The following is a 19,204-nucleotide window of genomic DNA, read 5'->3' as shown; positions in this document are numbered from 1 at the left end:
TCACATCATCGACACATATGTCATATGTAACCTCCTGACTGCCACAACACCCCAGTGTGTCTGAGAAGAAGATGACAAGTATACCTGTGATCCTCTGGTCAAAACGTGGTAGAACTGAATTCCAAACACTCTGGCCAGCTCGCTGGTTCTGCCAATGATGTCATGCTGTTGCAGAAGCTGGAGGGTGCAGCGCACACGGCTCATGTAATAGTCGACCATCTTCCACCTACAGTAACACAAAGGAAGTAAGTTTCAAAGGAAGGCTAAATTACATGAAAAAGTATAAAAACACACAGGAAGACTTCTACTGGTTTTATTCATGCATAAGCAGAGGGCTATTTATTTTGTTTTACTATTCTCTTCATTTCTGGTATATCTACTCCTATGTACGAAAAAAAGAAAACTAAATAATGTCGACACAAGTGTAGGTTATAGTGGTACAACTGAAAATAGCCAGAATGAGCCATGTAATTTGAAATCTAAACAAGTCCTTAAAATCACAAGGCTCTGATGGAGAGTGTCTGGCACAAACCTGTATAGGTCCGTGTTGTGGTCAAACCAGTCAGACAGTGTGCGGGGGCTGGACAGGGAGAAGCGCTGGTGGAGCACATGGAAAGCCACGTTCTCAAAACTGTAGTTGTTTAACGTCACCTGGAGCAGAACAGAACATCAACTAAACCTTTTTTTCAAAGTAGCTCCTTCATGACATTTACAAAACTTCAATGTAACACTTACAACCGACTGAAAATGGCAATTTAATATTATAATATTTGAAAGCTTGTGGAAAAGGTTATGAAATGTACCTTTACAAAGTACACATTTGTAACGCTTTCCTTGTCTAAACCACACCACTGGACCTACACGACAGCAGTTTTTTTTCAAACTGTCTTGTGCTTCACCACTTGACCACTAATCATAGCTTGTGGCCTTTTTGGCAAAGAGTTGCTAGCACTTACCACCAAAGACCATTTTTAGAGACTTTTATTTAAGGAATTTTTAGATATCTGAAGAGGTTTCCATGATTTTACAAGAAAAAAAGAAATAATCCAGTCACAAAAGCAAAAATGTAAAAGATACACAATTGATTAATGTATGATCTGTGTAAATGACTGTGAGGATTTTATTTTGCTAATATAAAATCATATTCTTTTTAAAAATATAAAATCATATTCATGTCAGGAGGCACATGTTGTGTGCAGCGAAAAAAGTGGAGATGACTGACAGCACTGTGTGATGGTCACGCTGGAACACCAACCTCAGTCTTCATCACCCTCCACAGGTTGAGTGTGATGCGGCCAATGATGTTGATCTCACTCATGGTGTCTGCTCCGTATTCATCCCTCTCTGAAGCAAAGCGGTTCTCTTTGGAGTCGGCTGAGGACACACACAGAGCCAGACATTCAGCCAATTACAGAGGAGGGCAGCCACGAGAGGATCTCCATTCAGCTCAAACCACACACCACACACCACACACACACACACACACACACACACACACACACACACACACACACACACACACACACACACACACACACACACACACACACAGGGAAACACCCAAACACACTGACATTGCTGCTCCCGGACATTGGCGTTCTCATTCACTGGTACACACACAAACAGGGCCACACATGTTTGCACTTAACAGTACAGACCAACACTCACACACACCTTTCTATTGACCTGGATTTAATGATTTCCTCACACTGCAGAAAGGGGGTTGCACAAGCCAAATATAAAAGCACAGCAGCACACAGCCTAAGTCTAGGATGTACTGACTTCTATTAGCCATACTCAGAATGTCAGATTCAGTCGCTCATCAACCTTGTTACACTGTCATCTGTTAAAAATGAACTGGAAAAAAATAAAATAAAGAAATGAACTGGATAAACAACCAAATATTGTTGGTTGAGCCGTCATCGTGCCACTGAAGTTCTGAACAAAATTGAAGCCAGCTTATCACGTTTACCACACACTGGGCATCAGTTTGTAAGTTCATATGACTTCCATGTACAATTACTTGTAGCCAGTTGCTTTGTTTTTTGCCCGTTTTTCAAAGGGGCTGGCAGACAGAAACCTTCCATCCCATATAACCATCTATTGTTCAGTTCTGATCATAGGCCTGCACTGCATGTCATAATTCTTTCTCTGCCCTTGTTCCTCATCTCTCTCAACTATCAACAAAGGTCAAAGTGCATTTTAGAATTTTATATAATTAATAAAATAAAAAAAATAAAAAATAAAATAAAAATAAATTAAAACCACATAAGCCTTGTACATTTCTGCCAGCCGCCCATGATGGATCCAGATCTTTCTGTGACTGGAACTGGCCTGATACAAATACAATGATGGTGCTGCAGAATTTTCATCCACACAACTGTCCCTTGGGTAACTAGGTCCAATATACAGTATACTGTTGCTCTGCCACTACAATGAGCTAAAAAGGAAATTCAATGTATTGCTTGTACATAGGATTAGCCAGAGGTGCTGTGGTCACTCCTGGCCATACCTGGCACTCGTGACAGCTGCTGGCACAGGTCCACCCCAAGAGCTGAGGCCCGCTGAAGAAGGTAGCCCCAGGAATGCATCTGCACCTCATATCCCACCAAAATGTCTGGGTCAAACCTGTGGGAATAGGGCCATGTTAATACAGAGATTTTGAGATTTTTAAAAGCAGCACATTGCCTCAATGCAAACAATTTCAAAGACACACAATGACTAATCCACTACCAGCAGTACTGGATGATTGCAGTCAGAAATTATATATCAACCACTTCAATTCCATTCAATTACAGAACTACAACACACACCTTCTCATGATGGTGATCAGCTCCTGAAAGAGCATCTTCTCCTCAGAGGCGTATGTCACCTGCAGCCCAGAGACTCCTGATCTCACCAGGAGCGGTGCTGTTCCTCTTCGACCTGCTGAGTTTTAAAAGATCCATCAGCCTGACTGAGTTGAGGCAGTCTTTAATCACATGACCATTTAGACAAATATGACCTTAGTCTAAAAGCCTAGGAGATGATACTCAAAACCAAATTGAAAAAATCTTGGACAACTTGAAAGCAACATGTTATGCTATAAAATAGTAAGACATCACCTTGGCCACAACTATCACAGTCTTTGTCCACCACAATGGCACCCGTCAACTGAGTGCCGTCTACACCTGTCAGGGGAGCATCAGAACTGAAGCTATAGAATAAGGCACATATGGGATCAAACTCAGGATCAGGTTCAAGGTCACGGCGGGATCTTGCATGGAGCTCCATACTCATCAGTGTTAGGTACTGGACCTGAAAAGAGCAGACAAAAACTATGGTAAAAAACTAAAATCAGTCTAAAGCATGGTCTGTTGTGTTACTAGTCTGGAATTCAGCCCAAAATTCAAAATTCATGCAGCAGACCGGCATTTCAAACAACAAGAAGATGGATAATAGTTCAGCTTTTTAATCTTTACATAATGTACTTATGTTGCAGATAAGATGCGTGCTATCCCTCTGGTAGATCTTCTACCAGCTCTGTTTACCTTCTTCTTCTGTGACCGGCTTTCTTGGATGTTTTTGTTCCGGGGCCATATGCCGGTGCAGTGGTTGTCTAGTTAAACTCAAATTAAGGCATATACATGCTGGAGAAAATCGATTTCCACTCGCATTATCTGGGTATCTTAATCGGATAAGGAGAACTCATTTAGCTTGTAAAGCATTTACATGCGCTTAAGTTGTCCAGTTGAAGTAGGATTGAGGCAATAATTAATTTTTTTTCATGTGTATGTAAATATACTGACCGATGAATCTGAATAAATATGGTTCATACGTTTTTAATAATGTAAGTTTGTCCTGATTGTTTTTCTGTGTGAAGAGGTGACAAACCAAAAACAACAACAACTTACGAAACAGTCCATCCACATATTCTGACCAGTAAAAGTAAAAGTGCAGCTCACCTCATGCAGAGCTTTAGCATCCTGCAGGTTCTGCATGCTGATTTTGAAGCCGTAGGTATTGGCTATAGTGGGCCCTTCAATCTGAGAGTTATCTTTCTTCGGCACATTCAAAGCAACAAACTGGTTCTGTGGGGAACAGAGGATGTATAAGAAACTAACAGAAAACATATGGAGGTAAGAGCCAACACTGCTGTAACATAGCTCTACAATGGTATTTAAAATTAGTTGGCATACTGGGAAACTGTAGACTTTGATTATGTGTTTTTCCTACGTCATTCAACACACCAAACACCTTCAGTCTGACCTTTATCTGAGTGTTAAGTAGCACTCTTCTCAGTGGATCCGCTTGGCTCCTCCTGTGCTGGTGTCTCTGAGAAATGGGATCCTTAGCTGCAAAAACAAGAACGTGAAGAACAAAGGTTACAGTGGAGCAACAGTGAATATTAAGATCAGGAGAGTGTGCAAAATTTTACTTAAGTTATTCAAAGAATTCATTGTGATAAATTCAGATTATGGGCAGAGTGGAACTACCATTTCCTTACCCTCAGATTTGGGCGTGCTGCACACTGGCCCCAGATCGTCCTTGTTTCTTCGTCGCCTCCTTAAGAAGGGGGTGCTGTGAAGAAGGTGGGGACTAGTCCTCTCTTCTTCCCCGCTTCCTTCTAGTCTCTCCAGTGAATTAGAGAGCCCAGGTGATAGTGGTTCTGTAGAGTTTTGTGTTGGGCTGCTCTGGGCAATACAGTCTAGCCCTGAAGGACAAGGCTGACAGGACTGCTGCCATGTAGGCAACTCCGGGGACTCTGGAGAGGAGGGTTTAGTATTATCATCATATTTTTCTTTGTCCTCCTGCCCTAAGCTGCCTTCATCAGACACTGGACTTGTCTCTGTAGATTTACATTGTGAATTTGTGTTCACCAAGGGAGATATGTCTAAAGACAGAGTACGTTTCTTTCTCCTTTGAGCCCGAACACTGGCAAGGTTTCCGCACAGCTCGGCCTGCAATGCTGGGCTGCTGGATGCAGCTCGATGCTGAGTTTGGTCTGGGTTCCCCTCCTCCACATCTAACCCGACGTTCTCCTTCTTCAACGGCACTGTCTCTTTCCTACCTTTTTGTAAACTTTCATACTGTTTCTTGGCTTCCAGCCACAGCTGTACACGCTCATGGCTTGGAGGGTTTTTGCAGGGCAGAATGACCACCTTCTTGTCACTGCCTGAGGATGTGCCAAGCTCTGTCTGCTCTTTACTTGTCTCTGAGGCATCAGCTCCTTGGGAAGTTGAGGTAATAGTTGTAGCAGGGTGAGCCATAGCTGAGAAGGCTGTCTTCCAGAAATGGAGGCCCTCCAAAGATAGGTCTCCACTGAACTCTGCAAGCTCCTTAGCTAATCTTGTAGCCACTGTAAGTTTACGGCCGCCAACCTCCCTGGAGAAAAGAGAAAGGGATTACTTCACCTAAGCAATTACTTCACCTATTAGCATTTTATGGATCACTTTCAATTACAAACTTTCAAAAAGGATGAATGCAAATTGTTGAATGAATCACATGCAATATGTTTATCAAATAAAGTGCTGTAGATAATACTAAATGGAGTCAAACAAATACTGGATTTCTGATATGGATATGGATATATGTAGTTGTTTTCCATGTATTGTGATTGTGTGCCAAAATTAGCCATTGTAATGAGTTGTACTCCATTACTTTAATGGAAAGCTTTACTGGTACATTTTTATCTCTGTACATTTAATCCACAAACAAGTTGTATTTGAGCTAGCATTACTGCTGCATATGATCTTACATTGGTTTCCCTGGGGCATCAGAGGGGTCACTGCAGAAGGGCTCCTGGAAGGTAGCCTCTGACATTTCCAGCTCCAGTAGAGTGCTGATGATCTCCTCCCGACTTGGAGGAGACATGAGGGGCTTGAGAATGTGGGTTCCACCTCCTGCCCCTCGCTGCAGTTGGCTTGCCCTCACTTGCGATAATGAGCTTATTGAGCTTGGAGAGCTACTTGGTGTGCTGGATGTTAGTCCATCAATGCCTTCCAGAAGCTCACCCGTGGGTGAGCCCTCATGGTCGAGGAATGATGCAGAGCTTAAAGGTAGTGGTTGGACAGGATCAAATACTGAAAAGAGCAGCTCTTTTCTCTCACAGTGAAAATCTTGAAAGGGACTGAGCGTATGGGTTTTACCTAAAGAGAAGTCCCACTCTCTGCTCTTGATTTTGTCAGAGTCAAGCAATGCAAAGTTTGATATAGATTCCCTGTTCTCAGGTCTGTCAAACAGGTCAGGACTGATGGGCCCTGTTTTGTGCCAATCAGGGCCCCTTTGAAGATCCTCTCCAGAACTACAGAGCCTCTCAAATTTCTTCCCAAAACCCAGTGCCTGAGCAGATACTGCATCCTGGCTAATATCACTAAGGAACTTGGCTGGTAAACTTTTATCAGTCAGAACAAATGGACTCCCACTGTATGGACTGGAGAACTCTGTCTGGTCAATGGCATTTATATCAAAGGTATAGTTGTGTGGAACTTCTGGTGATAAGTCGTCCTCTATGAAGTTGCAGCTGTCCAGTCCTGGGTCTGACAGGAAGAGGGGACAGTCACCTGAGATGTTGCCTTCCAACTTTAGGGACAGATTTGGCTGAGTACAGCTTGTCTTGTCTTTCCTGTTTCTGGGCTTTTTATCCTTGGGAGTAGTGGACTTTGTGGCCCTGGGTTTCCGAGGAGTGTTCGAGGGGGCTCTTCTTGATTTAGAAGATTTAGTTGTGGAACTTAGGAGTGCTGCTGCCTGAGCTATGGCAGCTGAGTGGCTGTTTGTACCAACCACCTGCATAGGAAGAGCCTGTCCTTGCTGCCTCCTCTGAAGAAGCTGCTTAAGCACAGCTAAGCCAGATGGCGTCTCAGAAAGTGTAGGGACATCCCCATTTTTAGGGCCTGAATGTGAGGAGACTAGTTGGGCATCTTTACTATGTTCCATTAATTGTTGATCAGCCACTGGTTGTGAAGACTCCTCCTGGGAAGTCTCTGCCTTTATCGCGGTAGTCTGGCAACCTTGCTGCTTCATCTGAGCTGGTGGTAAAAAGCTTTGGTTAACTTCCATGATGGAAGTCTCACAGTCCTCAACTTTGGGTTCTATAAACTGAGCTGCTGAGTTAGATTCTGATACAGACGGAGCCTGGGAACCGTCCTGGCTGTTGCTATCCAGGCTCACTAGCTGCTGAAATGGAGGTACTTTCAGAGAGGAATTCTCAGAAAGAGGTAGTTCATCCTCTGGGAAAAGCTTGGAGCTGTCTTGACTTATGTCATGGCATTTAGGCTGTTCAATTTTCTTTTTCCGAGACCTCCTAGGTCTGGTGGCTGTAGAACTGACAACAGTAACTTCAGCTGTACATTCTGCTATTTTCCTTTGCTTATCTTCCTCTGCCTTTCTTCCACTTTGTTTTGATTTCTCATTTTTGGGCTCTTCTGCCTCTGAAGTCTTAGTAGAAGGCTTGTTTACCTTCCTTTTAGTATCTGCAGACTTCTTAGGTTTGGCAGTCTGAGATTTACTTTGCGCTCCTTTGGTGGAAGACATTGTACATGGCTTTTGATAAGCAGAACTAAGACATGGGTCACTGAGTGGATTTATTAGGTGGTCTGACCTCCTGGAGTCCATAAGAGGGTCACTTGGAGACCAACAACGTGGAGGCGTTGAGTCTGAAGGGCTCGAGGATCTATCAGAGAGATAGCCCAACTCCACCATCACATCTGTATACTTAGTGTCATGGTCATCTGCTACCTCACTGTAACATGGCCGAGGGGGAGGCAATGAGGGCAGAATTGGGCCTTTTTGACATCCTTTACTACTTTTTACCCTTTCACCCCGCATGATCTGAGGTTTGGAGGAGTTATTATTTGTGATTTTCTTATTTGCTGCATTGACCCTTGCCTTTCTTTTGGGCTGTTTTTTGGCCTTTGGCTCAGTGATGGGGAACCTGACAGCGGTGGACTCTGGCACCTTGGGCCAAAAATCCTTTAAAGGAGCTAGTTTGTTATACTGCTCTAACTTGTCTGACGTCAACGACACCAACTGCTCCTCTGAATTAACTTTGGACATCTTCACCAGCATGTTTTTTTGTCCTTTGAACCTGTTAATAATAATGTACTTGATAATGATAGGAGGTTCCTTCTTGCGTCTTTTCTGATATTTTAAATCTTGCCCACTGGGTACATTACTATCCTTAGGCCATTCTTTCACATTGACTGGGTTTTTAGAACCAGAGGCACATGAGTGTTCTCCATCCTCGCCATCATATTTCATCTTTCGTTTGGCTCTCAGGGTATATTTACTACCAGGCAGTGCCGATGGCTTGGTACATGTGAGTTTAGCGGATAAATCCTGTACTGAGCTTAGTTCGTCCTCTCTCGAATCTTTTGCTTCCTCAGAAAAGCAAGTAACAGTGGTGGAGTTGGTGTCACCGTGGTGTGAAACCAGCTCCGTCTGTTCCTTTACAGAGCTCTCCTCACTTTCTGACTCTTCTTCCAAAACAGGCTTTTCCTCCATGATTAGTGCATTAATTGTTGTAGCCTCTTCTGGTTGATCCTCCAAAACTGGCATCTCTGTGTCCATAGCGACTGGATAAGCAGACATGACTGAAGTGGGACCAGTGCTAACCAGGCTGTCAGTGGTAGAACTTTGAACTATCTTCAACTTGTTTGTAGTCCCTACCATCCCTAACCTTTTCTTATTGAGTTTTAGCTTAGACCTACGAGGCTGGTTCAGATCTGGTTTGCTGGAGGTATCGGCCAGCTTTTTGTTTCCAGCTTTCTTCCTACTAAGGCAGTTGGAGAGAATGACACTGGGAAAGAACTTGTAGTGTGCCTCTTGCTGGGCCACAATAGTTCTCTCAATTTTATTTTCCTGATAGTCCTCGTACCTGATTTTGAGTTCACCAACATCTCCCTCCTCACTGTCTTGACCCATTTCATCCTCCTGAGGATCAAGAAACTCCTCCTCTTTCATGAGTGAGGGGGCTGAGTTGATATTCCTCAGAATGGGGCTTTTACTGTCCATGGTGTTCAGTTCCAGCTCTGTCTTAGCTGAGCAGTTTCTCAGCTCTGAGTAACAGAGAGAGAAAGTCCTATGGTTCTTAAGAATGGAAAGACAGTTTGTTTCAACATTCTTTATGCTGCCATATTTATTCCTGTTTTTAGTAACCTTTCCATTACCAAATGGGAAACTTTCTAGGTCCGTCGTATCCAAAGCTATAGAGGTTTTCTTGTCATAGGTGTATATTGGCCGTATATCCTCTTTGTCCATGCAGATGGGAGACCCCTCAGGGGGATTGGGTATTTTGCCAGTAATAGGATGTTTGACAGGAAGGATATAGGGAATTTCTTTATTAACCTTGAACCCTGTTGAACATTCACTACTGCTGTCCTGGCTGCCTTTTAACTGAAAGTGCTTATCAAGTGGTTGCTCTGTGTCCAATACATGGAGTGGTCTGTGCTCAGGATGCTTGCACTCCAGAAGGATCTTAGCTGAGGAAGGTGGCTCGGGGTGGATTGTCTCTCCAGGAAAGGGGTTTCTTTTCCCTAGCATCTTTTCTGTGACTATTAGTGAAGACTGGGACATGGAGCCACTGTCCGTTAAGGAGGAATCTGTCAATGCAACAGATGAAAGAACAACTGTAAGACATTTATTTATGTAGCAGTATTATAAAAATATAAAGTAGTAAAAACCACAGTAAAAAAGTTGAGGGAAATTGGAAATCAGTATACACATTCATTCATTCATTGCTTTCATGTTTACTGTAACAAATATTTAAAGTTGACTTAAATGATCCATGAGGGACATTACTTTGTCACCATAACTTCATTGCACATAAAAGTAAACAACACAAAAAAACTCAATAAAGACAAAACAAATGAGATCAAATTAAATAAAAATAAACAATGTAATCAAAAAATGTACAGAATTAGCATTAGGCCTATATACAAGTTAGAGAAAACAGTGTCAAAGGTGTTCGGCTGTTTGACGAGTTGCATAGCAACAGCGGCATCGCATAGCTTTATATTAAATCTCATATCCCTCATAATGAAATATGATCATACACCCAACGTTTCATTCTGCAGCAGCTGTCACATGTGTATTCTGATGTTCTTAATGGAACATGAATCATCAGGGTCAGTAAGATGTGTGTAAAAGAATACTGACATTTCAGTGCATCTCAGCCTAAGATGACTCACCACTGCTCTCATCTGCTGCTCCGTCGAGCTGAGGGATAGACATGTTGGCAAACAGAGAGTTATTCCCACTCCATTCCATGTCCTCATCACAGGACTCGTGCTGTTCATCACTGAAGCCGTCCTCTGTCTCCTTCACAGCGAGCCTATGCATACACACACAAACAGTGACACTGATTAAAAAATGCACAGCTCACTGTGGACGACCTTCTCCTGATTGATTACTGTGAAACAAATGGTGAAGCTAGTTCCATCTTAAACTTCGTATTGCATTATTCTGGGCAAAAACTATTCCAAGCATGGTCTGTACACCAAATTTCAATCAAATTTAATGTTTATTATTGTTTCCAATTTTAAATACTGCTTCTAAAACAACAGCCATTTCCCTACAAAGGCCAAAACAGACCTTTTTAATGCATTAAGTTAAGCAATATTGGCTGTTCTCTCGCATCCAATTGAACAACTGAAATCCACGTTTAAGCTATACGAATATATCAGAAGTTTACAAATCTGACCAAACATTCAACTTTCAATCTTGGCAATCTCCAATAGAGCTTATACCAAATAAGCAGTACCAAACTGTGGTTTAATTTATTTGGCCCTCAAATGTTTTTAAATTGAGCTGATGGTAATGCATCAGGTAAAGCAGAATAAGAACAAACTTTTAGGTCTCCACAGGTTTCTGAAAGAAAAGTAATAACAGAGACCGAATAGATAAACTTACCTCACTGAGGTTGAGGCCTCAGGAGGCTCGTTGTCCCACCGCTGGGACATAATGACACTGAGCTCTGCCTCTTCTTTATCCAGCTCAGGGCCTGCTTCCTCCTCATCACTGTTGCAGTGGTAGTTACCAGCAACAGCAAGTGAGCGGGAGTGGGAACTCTGCCTGACTGGGGTCCTGCAGAAACTATCATCCTCCAGGCCAACCAACAAATCAATGATGGCTTGGTCTTGGCTGCTGTCTATATAGACGATGAAAACAAAAAAAATGATAATACATTTCATCAATCTGGAAGCAACAACTTAAAGCATTTTAAATCTGCTAGTTAATCACAGGTATAAATTGGCTTTGTCGCTGAACCTCAGACTTTATTTAGTTTGAAAACATCTTTCTTAGTTTACAATATTTTGATCACAACCCTAGCCATGTCACAAGAATAGAATAGAATGGAATATATATAACTTGACATATTGAAAAATAGGCTTAATAGGCTATTTATCTTTTGCAAATTACAGCCTATATAGACACAGGTTAATACATCACATGAATCAGTATATACAGTAGTTTCTAGAGCACAATGAGGACAGAGTCAGTGTTCATGAGCTGTAAGAACCACTTTAATGGGGAATTCTGAGTCTGAGAAATATCAAAAACATATTGTTTTACATATAAATTTAAAAATATGATGTTTTGCTGCTTTTCATTGATGCAAACTGGAAGCACAATCGTGCCAGTACTCTCTGCCAGAGGTCTTTTTTAGTCTTTGGAGAATTTTTATGAATCTAGACCACAGAAACCATGCTGTTTCATTTCTCAATAGGCAGAGATACAGCTTGCACTCAGAGGAGTAAATTGTGCTGGTTTTCGTAATACTGTAAACATATGAAATCTGCGTTCAGTGTAATGTTGTTTAATTTGTTGTTGTTGTTTAATTTTCATTTTATATTACTATTTTAGCACTCATATACTACACATTCATACACAGTTTGAGCAAAAAAAGTAGAAGAAATCCCTGGAGCAAACTGCCTGGCCTTAATTAACTGGCTGATGACTGTAAGACTTGCTTCCAGAGGTCCAAGAAAATGTTCGATAAAACTTGAGGTTAGGAAAGAACCTCAGTTGAAACCTCATCTAAAAGGTCAGCTTCAGAAATCTACAAAGCTACACATGGATAAGTCAACAAGGATTTGGAAACAAGTACTGTACACAAGTGAACGCTAAAGAAAACAGGAAAAAAGTTGAGGAGAATTTTTGGAGAATAGAAAGGAAAATGAGGAGAAAAGGGAACTTAAAAGTCACCCATACCTAACAGGGGGGAGTGGTTGGACGTCTGCGAAGGTGGGAGAAAAGTCTGACTGTTCTCCAGGACACTCAGGATGGCCTCCTCATCAACGACAGCCTCATCTGGAACTTTCCCACTGGCCCTTACAAAGTCTGTACACAAGAGAAGAGAGAGGTTTTAAAATGAAGTGGCTGACCAACACAACACAGTTCAACATAAGGTCAGTGTTGTGCACAAATGCAACCCTTACTCCGCAGTAAGGAAAACTGTGATGCAACCATCACAATGTATGCCAAATCCCAGTAGGGTCGCACGGTGCCATCAATTGTGAAATCTGACACAATACCACAAATATAGTGTCTGCAGCAAAGATGTACATGGTATGACAAATGATTGAAAAAGTACTTCAATCTTAAGTCAGTATGTCCTTTAGTCACTGTTATGAGGCATTACTGTAGGTGGCACTTCACCTCTCTAATAGTGACACTCTAAGCATTGGCCCGCACCTGGTGGCGTGTCCCTGTGGACCCCCACTGCATTAGCAGGGGTGCATGGCAGTCCATCTGAGGTTAGGGAGTCTAAATGCAAAGTAAGTTCCACAGGGAAATCTTCTTGGTCCTCCCCATCACCCACAGATATATCTTGTGTCCTGAGTGGAGAAAGGCAGAATTAGGACCATTTCTTTGCACAAATTATTACAAGATATAAAACACGTCTGACTCAATTACTAATTAATTATACCTAGCAGTGAGTGAGCTAAAACCATCAGGTGAAATTAAACATATTCTCAAACACATTTGAAATTTTCATGTTGTACATCATTACATTTGCAAGTGAAGGATGGCAAAAAATATTTTAAAAATACAAGCACTGTCTCTTTGGCTGTTGCCTGAATGGCAAAGCAGAGGACCGTCTGGTGTCTGCTCTCTTGCCGTCATGTTTAATTAGCATCTCTTTACTGTGGGTCGTAATCAGGGGAAGTGCTCCGTTTACTGTGTGAGGGTTTTCTGTGTGGGGCTGCACAAGTGTGGAGAGTGTCTCGTGTGTGTGTGTGTGTGTGTGTGTGTGTGTGTGTGTGTGTGTGTGTGTGTGTGAGAATATGAGTGTGTGCACCCAAGTGGTGTGTGTTGGTGAGGGAATACAAATGGAAAATGGGCAGGCAGCCAACAGGGCTTTGTATCCCTCCAGATCGCTCTCAGCTACAAGCTGCCTATCACGCTCCCTTAGCCATGCTGCCCCACTGCATCGCCTAGCAACTCCCCACTTAGCGACTCTGAAATATTGAAATATAGACCAGACAAGTGGCCGCTGCTTGGAAGTGGAACAAATTTCACAGAATTTGTAATAAAGAGAAAACCAACTTTCATTTCATCCATTTCTGCACTGATCCAAGCAATATCTGTAGTCAGAAATGACAAAGTTTGAAAATAAGAGCCCGGGATCATGCTTAAGGTTTTAATATAACGTGCCATCAAGCTACTGATTTGAACCCCTGTTGCGCCTGTGACTGCAGGCATGAATGGTCAACTTTCACAGGATAAATTCAAGCTTTGAAAAGCATTGTGATGTAATACACTGAAAACACTGGGGGGTTCTGTGAGGACAGGCACATAAAGCAACATAACACCACATCTGAGCCCAGCAGCATCCTAAAGGAATAAAGTAAATACTCCACTGGGGTCAGGCCAAAGGTGTTGAACTTGTAGAGGAGAAGACAAATTCAAGTCACAGCCTCTTGGGCATCCTTCCACTCTAGATTAAATGATGAACGAGGAGCACACGACTGATGAATGGTGATGGGGTTTCAAGGGTGATTATAAAAACAGGTGCGTGAATATATGAAATGAATGTTTTTGTGCAACTCCAGCGTCAGAGTTTAGGCTAACGGTGAGGGAGACTGCAGTGCATTCAGAGACTTCAGTCTGCTGGGCCATATGAGGGAAAGGCTCTGGAGAATCTGTGCACACGTACCACTGTCTGGCTGTCTCTTAATTAGTTTGCTAGCTAACAACTTTACAGGCAGCGAGGGAGGGAGCCGAGCAGGCGTCAAGAGATTACTGCAGCAATTAACACATTTCACTGCCAAGCCACGCCCCTCTTCTTCTTTCACTAGATGTGCTTTGCTAAGAGAGTTTTAATGATAAATCTGGGGAAGGAAAAAATGGGGCAATGGAGAAAGATAAGGAAAATATCATTATCAATACCAGTCTTGCTCCACTCACGAGACAAAAAGTTTGAGAAGCCCTGATCTAAAGTGAGCCTTATCCTTTGGTTTCCCTTTGGCAGAAAGGGCAGTAAGCTTCAGGGCAGTGGCAGGGAGGGACAATGGATCCACCAATCAGGTTTGAGAGGCAGGTCTGCTGTTCTTCAGAACTAATAAAAAACAAAGTTTTGGTTCCTTGTAGATGTTTCTTAAGAAGGAAAGATCCCAATTCTCCACAGCATACAGTGACGTGTGGGGTAAAGCAGGTTACTTAATGTTGAAATATCAAACAATAAGTAGGACAAGAGAAGAATACAGAGAAATGAATACTATATTTCAAATAGTACTGAATAGCTGTATACACATAATATATCGGGGAGATGAATGTTTTTGAAATAAAAAAAAGCATTAAATTAGAAGGAAACAAGAAATTTCCAACAAAGTCTGCAGTATCAGGTGAGACGCAGACAAAGCAGTAGCAACAGTGCCAGTGCATAATAGAGCAAGGGAAAGTAAGTGACAGACTGTGTGTGAGTATTAGCAGAGCACGTGACTGGGACAGCCAGGCGTTGGGAGAGAAGCCAGCAAACTGTGTGTGTCCGTGTGTGTGTGCTCCATCATTCAAGACAGGACTTGCTCTACACCGAAAGCCCACACCGCTCACACACTGCACTGCTCTCCCCTTTCCTGTGTTCCCATTTGATATCAGAGGTTAGTGAATAGAAGCCATCTGGATCTGATGCAGCAGCACTCACGGCTGCGGGGCCAACTGTACTTTTATTCATAACAGGAAATACTTTCTTGCTGTACATGGTGGGAGGGGAGGGAGGGGTGTGTAACCTCAGAAACATCATTTCACCAACTCTTTCTCCACTACATCTGTTCTAACTTCACTTTCCCGTCCATACTTTCCCATTTCCTCCAACTTCTGCTTTCACTCTGTCCCTCTCTGCCTTGAGAAGAAGGGGGAGGCGGACAGATGTGTAGCTGGGAGGCACAGCCAAAAAAATAAAAAAAGACATGCAACACCTTCATTACAGTTCAATACAAAGAATTAAAGACGTAAAAAACATATTCATGTGGCCTGCAAGCCGTTGAATCACTTTTTCCACTAAGGCTGGAAGCATCTTGCAATTATTCCCAAACACTGTTTCTCTCTTCCATCTTCCACTCTAGATTTCCGCAGGGATTGGGACAAACGTCCAACAATGACTTTCAGTCATAATATATCTTGAAATGTGCTAAGCCTATGACCAGTGAGTCAGAGGAAGAATAATGAACTTACACATCAAACTCGTTCTCCTTCAGAATCTCCTTGAACCTCTTCATGAAGATTTTCTCGCTCTCCGTTAAAGTGACAAAACCACGATCTGGAACATATCACACAAACAACTTCAATGCAGCATTTGTCATTCCTGGAAACGGGCAGTTCCCAGACACTGAATTCTGAGATGCAATTAAAACATTTTGGTCAATAAAAGCCATTAAGTATGCTAGTTATGGCTGGGTAATTTTGCTGTCATGCAAATCTATTGTAATAAAATTTTAATTTTCTTTTGCACAACAACATTCTCATGTGTTTCTTCACATTCCAGATCTAGGAAAGCTGCATGTTTGGATGCAGGCCTGAAAACAGTAGATTCATCTGTGATTATTTATCAACCTGTTGCCATGACAGCAACGTGCAAAGATAACTCAACAGTTTGGCAAGATCATGGTTCATGTTTATGGTATTGGTTAGAAGACGAGATGTGTCCTCAAATAACACGATCGGCTCTGAACATGTTGATTCTGACTTGCGGAGGGGAAGGAAAACTCGAATGTCGTCGTAGACTTAAAGAGGTTCAGAAAGAAAGATTCAGAAATAAAATTAAGACAGATGTGTCATCAGAACAATAAGGAGCAAAACATGATGGAGCAATCCAGTTAGCGACAAAAGAGTTTGGATTGCCTGAAAACACAACCTCACTCTATCATAACAAAAAGAAAGGCTGGCGCCACTGAACTGAGATCTTTGTGCACATGCTTTCTGAAATGCTAGACCTACATTAAGCCTGTCTGAAACATTCACTCACTTCTGACATTCAACTTAACAGATAATAACAACATCTTAGAACTTATGTTAAGGTCTGAGGTCATTCCAGTCATACTTTGGACCATCCCGTGCAATCCCAAACAGTTGGCATTAAGAATGTAAGAGTACACACAGTACATATTCTTACAGTTGGCACTGTAAGAATATGAGATCTGCAAACAATGGTTCTATAACAGGATTCAAATGTATTCACAGTATTAGACAAATCCACAATTTGCCCACAAATTGTCAATCCCTGATTGTATGACAACTGTGGGGTATTACTGTTAAGAAGTACAGCATGTGAAAGATGCACAAAGAAGACAGTCTGTAAAATGAGACCTGCATTTAAAATTAAGTGTTATATGAATAAATATATTTATTAACATAGTGATATGGACAGGCATACACACAATGTGTTTAGTGACATTCTACTTCTTTCTTTCTTATCTTATTGTAAGACACTTGTGTGCTGGCAGGCAACATGGACGCAAAACTCAAAGTAAAAGTTTTGTGAGTAATGTGTGTAAGTTCCAAGCAGCAAAAAAAGCAGGAATGACCCTGAGAGTTCCTCTTGTGAATCTCCTCACCTTGTGACTCAGGGGTTTCAATTTGGGAGGCCTGATTCTTCTGTCTCCTTCTCTGCTTCTCATCTTCCCAGATGCCCTGTAGGCCTGGGTTCCTGCCAATCTGATCTGGACACAAATGAGAATCACAGCAGTGTCAACTCACATACCATTACATCATTAATGCATCTCTAACCAACAGCAAAGACAGGTTATATGACAAACAGCACTGACCAATCAAACTGACACCCGAACTCAACCCATAAATGCTGAAGTTCTATTTTCAAAAGGGCAGTTTTAGCAACAGATGGAAAAGTGTGAGTCAGAACACATGTTCTGACTGCCCTGGAGTGGCCTCTCCTTTCCTTTCTTCACTTTCAGGCAGATTTTTGGTGTGGTTTATGCTTCTGAGTACAGTCTGATCTAAATGACAAGGACCGCATCCTACTAACTTAGATTAGGACGGACTTTAATGATCCACAAGGGAAATTACTTTGTCATTGTAGCTTTGTTGCATATAAAGGTAAACACAAGAAACATAAAATATAATGAGATTAAAGTTAAAAAAAAAAAAAAAAAAAAAAGTGTAATAAAAACTTTTGAGAATGATGAAAAAATAGTTGGCAAAACAGTGTCCAATATGGTTGTTTGGTCAGTTGCATAGCAACAGTGGCATGGATTGTGTCATCGCACGGTGTTTCTCGTTGATGGTGTCTCCTTGTCGTTGTCCGCTGACGAAAGGATGTAAACGCCAACAGAGTAGTGTCGCCCGTAGAGTCTGAAGCCGGGCAAAGACAAACTGTGGTCGTTCTCAAGACACACTCCCTCTGGGTCCCATCAAGTGCACACAGTCCATCCATCCTGCCGCCAAAGACCCCATGTTCCCCTTGAGGACAGACGGCACCGCTGACCCGAAGCTCCTTCCCCGCTCCTCCACGTCCGACTCCAGTCTGGCATCCCCAGACTGGAGTCAGAGTCCCCCCACCATTCAGTAAAACTGGCACTGCTGGGATGACCTGAAGCCTTCATGTTTACCGAAACATGCTCTTTAAAAGCTCTACCAACAAACCCTGTACATCTGACTTCTGAGAAATCTTGCAGCAGTAGTAACCTGTACCCCCATGTTTACCCATTTACAGTCTGTGACTGGTTTCAAGTAAAGGGACAAAAAAAAGGGCAAAGAGCAAATTTATGTCTTATTCAGACAACACCATGTGCTTTATTGGCCTTGCTCAGTTTCATTCCTCCATCGTGGATTCTTTAATCTCTGTTAATCTCTCCCTCTCGATGCTCCCCTGTGACATGTGGTGTTAGGTCTTCACAGCATTTTTGTTTGGGGCTGCTAATGGATTTTGATGTGTGGAGGCAGTCAGAGGGAGGTAGTCTAAACAATAGTAACCAATCTGTCATGTGAGCTAAATGTTCTGCATGTTGATTTCACCTTTCTTTCATTGTCCCTGTGATTAACCAATGTTTGTGCCAGCGTTGTCTTGAGCAAACTTACTTTCGATATCAAGACGGTTGAGTATGTCTACAGCCACAGCATCAACCTCCAGTTCACAGGTACTCTGCTTTTCCACCTCATCCAGAACTAAGGAGCTGCAGAAAGTTATTGAAAAAAAAGCGTCAATAAAATTGAAACAAATATGTAAATATGTTTTTAAATGAAGTAGTTGTTGCAAAATGAGAAATAAAATTGGTGGAAAGAAACTATTAGGGACAAACGTCTTCTGCAGTCAGAACATTCATTTAGACTAAGGTCTAATGTAGCAGGGTGTGTGCAGTTGGGGCTTACCTGGGTAGGGCATTCTCGTCCCAGCGGACAAACGTGCCCCCCACGTTGCTGTCATTAAGCTTGGAGGTGCAGGGGTTCCTCCAGGGGCTAATGCTGGGATGGCTATAAGAGGCTGGCTTGTCTGAGACTGCCGTTGCTTCTTCTGGAAAACACAAATACACAGACATATGCACATGAAGGTATTCAAGAAGTATTGCGCTTCCCTAAGGAGAACTGTCAGCAAGTCTAATAGACATCTCTATTCTCTTAATTCCCCAGCGTTGAAACAGTAGAGCAGAAGTTGAAAAATAGACTCATCATCTGGAGTAAATATTAAAATCTTACGATAAGTTGCAGTACAGGTACAGTGTAACTCAGGGTATTTATTAATACCAAGTATAAAAACTTCTGGCTTGGGAGG

The 19,204-nt window shown here is 42.2% G+C and overlaps 1 protein-coding gene across 2 annotated transcripts in view; it reads right to left on the bottom strand.

Annotated features, from left to right (window-relative positions):
* Nucleotides 1-19,204, bottom strand: part of rev3l (REV3 like, DNA directed polymerase zeta catalytic subunit) — a 62,187-nt gene that overhangs the window by 7,963 nt on the left and 35,020 nt on the right. The window contains exons 5-22 of one of the 2 annotated variants that reach the window (XM_047573976.1): nt 18,805-18,946; nt 18,514-18,608; nt 17,034-17,138; nt 15,655-15,739; nt 12,673-12,815; nt 12,190-12,318; nt 10,888-11,125; nt 10,167-10,309; nt 5,738-9,578; nt 4,487-5,364; nt 4,249-4,334; nt 3,945-4,070; nt 3,105-3,297; nt 2,814-2,928; nt 2,513-2,628; nt 1,256-1,374; nt 533-651; nt 85-226 (exon numbers count right to left, since the gene is read on the bottom strand). In XM_047573976.1, the coding sequence (XP_047429932.1) occupies nt 85-226; nt 533-651; nt 1,256-1,374; nt 2,513-2,628; nt 2,814-2,928; nt 3,105-3,297; nt 3,945-4,070; nt 4,249-4,334; nt 4,487-5,364; nt 5,738-9,578; nt 10,167-10,309; nt 10,888-11,125; nt 12,190-12,318; nt 12,673-12,815; nt 15,655-15,739; nt 17,034-17,138; nt 18,514-18,608; nt 18,805-18,946 (6,815 nt within the window). The remainder of the gene's footprint in view (nt 1-84; nt 227-532; nt 652-1,255; nt 1,375-2,512; nt 2,629-2,813; nt 2,929-3,104; nt 3,298-3,944; nt 4,071-4,248; nt 4,335-4,486; nt 5,365-5,737; nt 9,579-10,166; nt 10,310-10,887; nt 11,126-12,189; nt 12,319-12,672; nt 12,816-15,654; nt 15,740-17,033; nt 17,139-18,513; nt 18,609-18,804; nt 18,947-19,204) is intronic. The other variant, XM_047573977.1, reaches the window with a different exon arrangement.

The sequence above is a fragment of the Mugil cephalus genome, chromosome 21, assembly GCF_022458985.1.
Source record: "Mugil cephalus isolate CIBA_MC_2020 chromosome 21, CIBA_Mcephalus_1.1, whole genome shotgun sequence".
In the NCBI taxonomy this organism is placed as follows: domain Eukaryota; kingdom Metazoa; phylum Chordata; class Actinopteri; order Mugiliformes; family Mugilidae; genus Mugil; species Mugil cephalus.
Note: the sequence above shows the minus strand (reverse complement) of the source record. Positions and strands in the feature narration are given on the sequence as shown.